Source organism: Haliotis rubra, unplaced genomic scaffold (assembly GCF_003918875.1).
Source record: "Haliotis rubra isolate DU_JTF1 unplaced genomic scaffold, ASM391887v1 Scf417, whole genome shotgun sequence".
NCBI classification, from domain to species: Eukaryota; Metazoa; Mollusca; class Gastropoda; order Lepetellida; family Haliotidae; genus Haliotis; species Haliotis rubra.
Window position 1 is genome coordinate 468,889 of NW_025767099.1, and position 8,452 is coordinate 477,340.

Genomic DNA, 8,452 nt, shown 5'->3' on the forward strand with positions numbered 1-8,452 from the left:
TTTATAATGTTAATTATGATTTAATAACTGAATTTTTAAACATGGTAGTATGAAGTAGCAACTGCGATTGTTAGTGGCTGTATCCTTGAAGGGGTTTAAAGTATCGTAAATTAATTGACCTCCTGAGAGGATACGTAAGTCCCAAAACGTCCAAGGTCAATTTAGCTCCACCATGCTTTTTAAACGTAGAATATTTATTTTGAATTATGGCTAAATTTCCCTTCCATCGCCAGCGGCTGAGGGGATGGTGTCAATCCAGCTAGGGCCCATGCAGGAAGCAAATGTACTGTAAGTCCCCATGGTCTCTAGTATGGTGATCAACCTTCAGTTGTTGGCGATCTATGGCCCGATTTTATTATGTGTTGTTTTGAAATAATTTAACATTTTATACTGAACTGAAACTAGTTTTAATCAATTTGTGATATTCTTGTCGTTATACTGTCCTTCGCTGGCAGGTTTTTAAACAAGTATACATATGTTTATTCTTAATACATAACTTTTGTCGTCACAATATGGCTGAAATATTGCCGATGTGACGTTAAATATTAACTCACTCACTCACTTTAATTCGTATGCAGTGCCCAGCCTGTCAATGTTACCAGCATCACAGAATTTGGTCTCCAGTCTCCTTTCTCGATTGTACTCCACAAAGCCATGGACAGACACTATTTCACAGGCATAAGTATTTGGCTGTCCGCAGTGAATCTGTCTAATGTGACATCATATTGCGGTCAATTCACTTTCTGCACAGTTATATAAGGCAGACTACAATTTGTCATGTGTCTAAACTTCGACGTAGGCCAAATTGTACAAGAATCATCCGGATGTTATGAGGGGGACTTCTGAAATCAATAAAAACAGTTGGTGTAAAGAGCAATGCAGACAGCAATGCATTGCCAAGCAGCACTCAATCAATGCTATAACAAAGCGAGCTTCGTCGAATCACCGGTTGTATCTAAACGAATTTTCATGTCATTTGATTATGCAGTGTCAGTGTAAATCATATTTGCCTTCTTAACAGTGACTTGCTCTGTGGCGATGAGATCTGTTTTACAGAACTGTACAGAAAAGGACCCTTTCGTTTCCGTGAATATCTTGACTGGAACGTTTTTCTAAATGCAGATGGATATAACCTACTTCAGGGTCTTTTTCTTGGGTATCTGCATTCCAATAACATGTGGGTTGAAAGACGCTCATTTTAAGAGGATACGCAGTGGAGCTCCAGCCATTTTAGACGACGCTCAAAATCTTCAGGCCCAGAATGTATTTGGACTAACGACCTGCGCCATTCTGTGTTCATACGTGTCATGCCCAGAGTTCCAGTATTCAGACGCAAGCCGCTTATGCATCACACGACACACAGATCCAGTATCTGGCAGTGTCATCAACCCAGGCAATAGTTTGTTTGACACCTACAAACAAGGTACAAACGATTTCTTTGAGCAAAACCATTGTATACTCCTCGCCTTGGATCCTAATATGCTTGTTACTGAAATCATGATACTTTAGAGAATGACGGTACAACATTTAAAGCAATGTCATTATAAAGCCAGCATAAAGGGAGAATGATGTAGTAATAGCAAAAACCTATCTTCAAAGAATTGTTTTAGAGCACACATGACCGTATCCACTATATTTACCTCAACTGCATGGTTGGTTTCCTTTAGTATTACTTCATTTACAGATCCTACCACGTGTTCTGAGATCAGGAAGGACAACCCAGCTGCTCAAAGTGGAGAGTATACCATCATGCCTCAAGCTCCTCAGTTCAGCGGAATCTCAGTGAAAGTGTTCTGTCTGATGAATGACACACACCAGCTGGAGTATGTCACACTGCCAAATGAAAACATTGGAAACTTTCCTAAAAGGTCAAATAATGACTGTGGAAGTGAAGAGCCATATTTAAGAGCTGCTGGTGTTGGCAAGGATGGAGTAACTGTGTATCAAAAGATCAGAATTATTCCATCGGTAAGTGCATATTTTAAGTTCAATTTCTGTGTTGTGAGTATGTCATGAAAGGGCAGGAAGAACTCACTTTCCCTATCACAAATAGCAAAAAAAATGAATTCTTTGTCACAATCTAAGTGCAAATATTATGTCAACCTGGAACACGAGCGGCAGCCGGTGAGCATATCAGAAATCTATAGTCTGCTGTGATTGTGTGTCTAGTCATGTCAAGCGTATACCCGTTTCACCAGAATCAAATAGGGTGGGATATTGAATTTCGACCTCTTGTAACTCATATTTTTAGTAAGCTTACTAACTTATACAATATTTCTAATTATTTGTAATTTCATTATACAACTGCGAGAGCTGATGGAAAAAAGGCCTAACTAACAACAGTCTGTCCAGCATAAATTCGTGGATGAATTGTAAAAATCTCCAACTTAATTAACTATTCAGCAAGTATATTATCCTAAGGGAACACGTATGAATCAGTTTTTGGCTCCTAAGCGCGTCAGATAGCGAGAGGTTTGAATTTACCCATTTCCAATGGGAAAGCTGAAATGCAAACAGTTGTAATATGTAGTTTATGTCATCAGATTTATATATTTTGAATAGTAAAATCTTATGTTTGTGTTTTATAAGACCTAAATTTTAATGTGTAAATATTTCTGTGCTTTAGACCATGAGTGTTTTGAGAACTGACACTACCTTCACCAGCGGGAACAAGACGAAGCCACATAAGTACGGTAAAGCAGAGGATTGTTACTCATATAAGGGAGCATGCAAACGAATAGGAACCTTTCACATTGATACCCTTGGCACAGGAATGAAGTTCGCCACTGACGTAGGTGATACTTTGTGTTAGTAGTTATTATACAATAACAGATTATATTTGTGTCTGTGTTTGTGTGTGTGTGTGTGTGTGTGTATGTGTTTGTGTATGTGTGTGTTTGCCTGTGTGAGAGAGAGAAACAAGAGAGATGGGGAGGGGTCATCAAACCATCTTGATTCTGCACCAAACAGTTGGACTATATATTTTATCACACTCTTACGGATTGTTTGATAATTATGCGGTTTCAATATTATATGCATATTTGAATAAAGAACAGTTCCATCGGCAATTCAATCATTCTTTTATTCATATCATACTATTATGACCATGTAATCACCTTGCTTACTTGATTAAAGCACAGTTTACGCTTGTCATTTAAATGCATTTTCGTACGTCTTTTTAAACACAGCTCATGTGGACTGGAACAGGAAGCTCGTCTAAAGTGCACAGTATTACCCGGACACAGGATGGCGCCATCATTGATCTGGTGTGTGGAGGCTGGTGTGCGGGATGTGTTCCTATTGGAGACATGGTCCTCTACCCAAACAGTCAGGATATTCAGCCATAGACCTGGTGTGTGAAGGGTGTTGGTTTATGGTGTCGATGACGGTTCGCTTGTAGTGGTGAGATCCTCACGGACACATGGACCTGGATATTCAGCCAATGTTGTACAATTTTCAAACTGAATTTGAAAAAAGTAAATGGTTGATCATATGGCAGTGTAAGTAAGTGTACGCATATGTTTCAACTGGTTGATGTTGTTACCGGGGCTGCTGGCCTGCTGTGTAGTGCAGGCTGCTATACTCTGACACTTTTGGGTTCCTGTCCAGCGCATTGAAGTATTTTTCTGGCAGAAATGTAAGACTATTGAGGAAACAGACGCGAGGAAATGCATTCCGATTGTTGTTTGAAAATTGTCCAGACTCGATTATTTACAGACCGTGCGGCGTAAAACAACAAGCCAAACCAACATATCTGATGATGGCTCTGACGTCCATCGACACACCTCAACATATATAGAATACTATACGAGGTCTCATTACATACGAATTATGAGAACGAGTGTCCTTCCTATGGTATCTGACCGAGCGAAAGCGAGGTCAGAATAACATAGGAAGGTCACAGTTTCGTATAATTCGTATGTAATGAGACCGAATCGAATATTCATTATTTATTACCCACGTCTTACATGCATTAAATTGACAAAATTGCGTATTTTTGTTAATATTTTGGTTTCAAACCGAAACCGGTTTCATAAAGAGGTTGCGGAAGAGTTTTGTACTGTAGTACAATATTTGCATGACGTCACACTGTAATGACGTCACTGCCTTGGTAACCGACGTCACGATGCATGTCAGTTGTCATCGCCTCGTACAGCCTCCTACAGTAAACTACTTCGTAGCACCCCGTTTCTTGGTTTGCAGTTGCTTCATTCGGCTAACATCACTGGTGGAAACATTGCGTTTATGTTTTCGACGGATATAATGTCTCAGTTCGACTCACAATTAAACAGCGACACGGCAACGTTCGCGATGTTTACATTCCCACAATGCATTTAAGTTGTAGAATGAATGAATTCACGTGTTTGTTATGAATGAAAAATAGTTACGTCAGAATGTGACCTAATTGAGAGGTCATCGGTTATCCAATCAAATCGTTAGAATCTCAGGTCAAGTCGTTACGACACAGGTCAACGCGATACGACACACGTGTGACGTACGAGATTAGTATGCAACTACCAATACGTTGACCACGTGGGTAATAAATCTGATGATGACACTTTGACGTCCATGGACACACCCCAACATGTACCTGATGCTGGCACTTTGACGTCCATGGACACACCCCAACATGTACCTGATGATGGCACTTTGACGTCCGTTAAGATCCGGGTTAGAATTGATCTTCAGTAACCCATGCTTGTCGTAAGATGCGGCTAACGGGATCGGGGGATCAGGCTCGCTGACTTGGTTGACACATGTATCGTATCCCAATTGCATAGATCGATACTCCTACTATTTATCAGTGGATTGCCTGGTTAAGACTCGATTATTTACAGACCGCCGCCATATAGCTGGAATGTTGCTTAGTCATAATCACGTAAACTCACGCACACTCGCCACACGCGCGCACGCACGCACGTAACGCATTTATTGATTTAATTTATTTATTTAAAGTGTGTGTATGGCGTGTATGTGTACACATGCGTACAAGTATTTATTGATTTAATGTATTTATTTAAATATTGCTAAATACGGCGTAAATACTAAAACTAAAACTCACTCACTCCATCGTGTGTGTATGTGTGTGATGTATGGTGTGTGTGCGTATGAATATATGTGTGTGTTTTGTGTGTAAATATGTGCGTTTGCGTGCATGTACAATAAGTAAAAGGAAAACCAGTATTTGTCATTTGAGTTGATGCTGTCAAATATTTGCCAACGAAAGTGCTGGCATATCGATCTCACACAAGTCTCCACAGTTGTAAACGCAGCCACAGTTAAGTCTGTTCTCATGTGAAATATGTGACAATGATTATGGGTTAGTTCTTGAGTGCTCGCAACATACAATGAACATGTAAATATAGTAGTGATGCTTTCGTCTGCAGTAATGAACATGTTAAACTGTGTAAACATGCTACATTTCAAAAGCTGTGAACTCACATACCTCCTTAGCAAACACAAATACATTTACCTGACTGGAAAGCCAACATGTTTCCAAGGCAGCTTGTTAATGATTGAAATCCTGTTTGCATCAGACCATGGTGTGTTTTCAGTTACACTTATTCATGCGTGAATATGTGTATGTTTATAATGGACTCATAATCCAGTATGAACAAAGAGTAGAATTTCCGACCAGTTCGAGCAAACAGAAAGACGTGTATTGACATACAAGGGCGTACGCGCTGTAATTGGAACAGTGATTCAAATACACGTGCGGTGCGTGATGAGCGTTAACTTAGACTACCGCAGAAACTCACCCTTCTTGTTTTCGGGGTTTCATTTAATGTGCATACCCCAATGTAATACAAACCAATAATAGCGATTGAAACTATGATTGATGGTTAAACAACTTTTATCCGAAGTTGAATAGTTTTCTGAGATTTTAATGTTCAATTGGCAAGGTAAAGTTAAATTGTCGGCAGTCTGTATATAATCGAGTCTGGACCATACAATCCAGTGATCAACAGTATGAGCATCGATCTGCGCAATTGGGAACCGATGACATGTGTCAACCATGTCGGCGAGCCTGATCACCCGATCCAGTTAGTCGCCTCTTACGACAAGCATGGGTTACTGAAGATCAATATTCTAACCCGGACCTTCACGGGTCTCTCAATATAGACATGAAGAGACACATATGGATGCATGATCCTCTACCAGTTAGTAAATGCAGCCCAAGACCCGCTGATGTAGGAGGATGTGTATTGTTGGTGGCCAACTGTCTTTCACTCCAGACATCCTTTTATTGTGAATCACATGAAAGACCTCAATTCAGGTATATATGGCATGCCTTTGATATGACTCTAAAGTTTCACTCACTCTGCTCACTCCCCTACACGGTCCATGCTCCTCTCGGCTCCACTCCATACTCCTCTCTACTCCATCCTCCGCATTCCATGCTCTGCTCATTGCGCTCAACTCAAATCCTCTCACTCACTCACTTACTCACTTTTAATGTTGGTCAGGTAAAGGGATGTAAGGATTATGCCAGATCGCTAGTGTATCATACTGACAATTGAAAGTTGTAGGTCATTAATGTATGTAAGATGATTGTGCACACCAGTACAAATAGTTACATGTTAATGGCCAAATAATGATTCAACCCAGCAATCCATGCACAAACTAATTTACGTTAAACCAACAAACATCATTGACGTCTTATGCATTTTACAACAATTGTGTTTGAAAAAGGTAATACATTTTCAAATCAATACAAATTTAAGCATAGTAATTCCAATGCCATTTCAAATTAGGAGTACAAAAATCGTTGGCAGTACATTTACAATGGCAGCTTAATAGACAATAGCAGCGATAATAACAATAAAGATATAGATAACAACAGTATTACAGCGTGGTGTCAATTATCAAAAAGAAGAGGTGACATCTGATCACGGGTCTTTTAGAAAATACGACAATGATTTTATAACTTACTGTTATGCTGATCATGACATGATTTGTAAGATCTCTGACTCATTTCTAACAGCGAAAATGCTTACCCAAATATATACAAAAACAAACAGGCACTAATACGTGGTTTGGATTCCCTTATGTGGCAAACTTACGACATATTGATTAAAATATTTGTTTTTTATCCTGTTGCACATACCTGGATGCACATAAACATTTACTTTTGCATATTATGTTACCTGTAGTAAATATAGTAATCAGAAATATTGTTAAAATATATGACAGTCAAGGTTTTGTAACTTCTTTGCAGAAGGCACTGGGAGAACTCACTATACATGTTACTTGTTTGGTTGGTTGGTTGGTAAACACCGCACATATCCCAGCTATATGGCGGTGTTCTGTAAATAATCGAGTCTGGGCCAGACAATCCAGAGATCAATGACATTGGCATTGATCTAGGCAATTGGGATATGATGACATATGTCATGTGACACCTAGTCAGCGAGCCTGACCACTCGATCCAGTTAGTCGTCTAGTACGACAAGCATGGGTTGCTGAAGACCAATTCTAAGCTGGATCGTCATGGGTACTATAAATGTCAGTCATCACCAATTATTTACTATAGGGCATGTTACATGTAAGGATTTTAATTTTGTTGGAACAGCACACTTTCAGAAAGTAGGTAACGTATGAAGTAAGTAAGTTTTAATGTCAAGCAATTATAGGCCATGGTGGCTACTCGGTCATGGTCAATTGTAAACCAAAAGTCACTGTGTTCTTTAATCTGATTGGTTGAAAAACGTGATTAAATGGTATTCGATTCCCGGAAATTCGCTGCGTATTAATACATGCAAATATCGCTCACACCATTGTATTGTTACGTCGTCAGCTGTGATGACGTCATTAAAATCATATTGTGACGTAAAGTCCGAATGACGTCACAAATCAGCAGTTCCAGATGTTACCATGGGAAACAGCCGAAACGGCCGGCTGATGACATTTCACTGCTGTACCCATATTCGATGTCAATGAGTGCAGACACAAAAACGTGTGTGGACCTTTTGGTTTACTTTTGTGTTTACAATGTCGATAAACATCATGTGTTGGCCAATTTCCGGGTGTTATTGAGTATTTGAAGCACGGGAATATTTCATTTGAAACCTCCGGCTGACGCCGTCTGTTCCAAATGAATTCCCGTGCTTCAAATACTCAGTAACACCCGGAAATTGGCCAACACATGATGTTTATCTCCCTAATTGATAGCACTCTGTGTGGACCTTTTGGTTTACTTTTGTGTTTACAATGTCGATAAACATCATGTGTTGGCCAATTTCCGGGTGTTATTGAGTATTTGAAGCACGGGAATATTTCATTTGAAACCTCCGGCTGACGCCGTCTGTTCCAAATGAATTCCCGTGCTTCAAATACTCAGTAACACCCGGAAATTGGCCAACACATGATGTTTATCTCCTAATTGATAGCACTCTGTGTTGAAATCGAAAATATGTCTGGTTACAAACAAAACACTCTGCCACTTGTTCTG

General features: G+C 39.6%; 1 protein-coding gene across 1 annotated transcript; it reads left to right on the forward strand.

The window, feature by feature from the left end:
* The first annotated feature begins 1,749 nt into the window (after positions 1–1,749).
* LOC124288389 (A disintegrin and metalloproteinase with thrombospondin motifs 9-like) lies at positions 1,750–3,590 on the forward strand. Its single transcript, XM_046724907.1, has 3 exons — positions 1,750–1,968; positions 2,627–2,791; positions 3,189–3,590. Exons 1-3 carry the CDS (start codon positions 1,750–1,752, stop codon positions 3,345–3,347), a joined length of 543 nt encoding a protein of 180 aa, XP_046580863.1. The 3' UTR covers positions 3,348–3,590.
* The last annotated feature ends 4,862 nt before the right edge of the window (positions 3,591–8,452 follow it).

Excerpts from the sequence above, each read along its gene's own strand:
- LOC124288389 (XM_046724907.1), top strand. The coding sequence starts at position 1,750 with ATGCCTCAAGCTCCTCAGTTCAGCGGAATCTCAGTGAAAGTGTTCTGT. Across the intron at positions 1,969-2,626 it reads AGATCAGAATTATTCCATCG|ACCATGAGTGTTTTGAGAAC; the intron begins GTAAGTGCATAT and ends TCTGTGCTTTAG. Across the intron at positions 2,792-3,188 it reads GAATGAAGTTCGCCACTGAC|CTCATGTGGACTGGAACAGG; the intron begins GTAGGTGATACT and ends TTTTAAACACAG.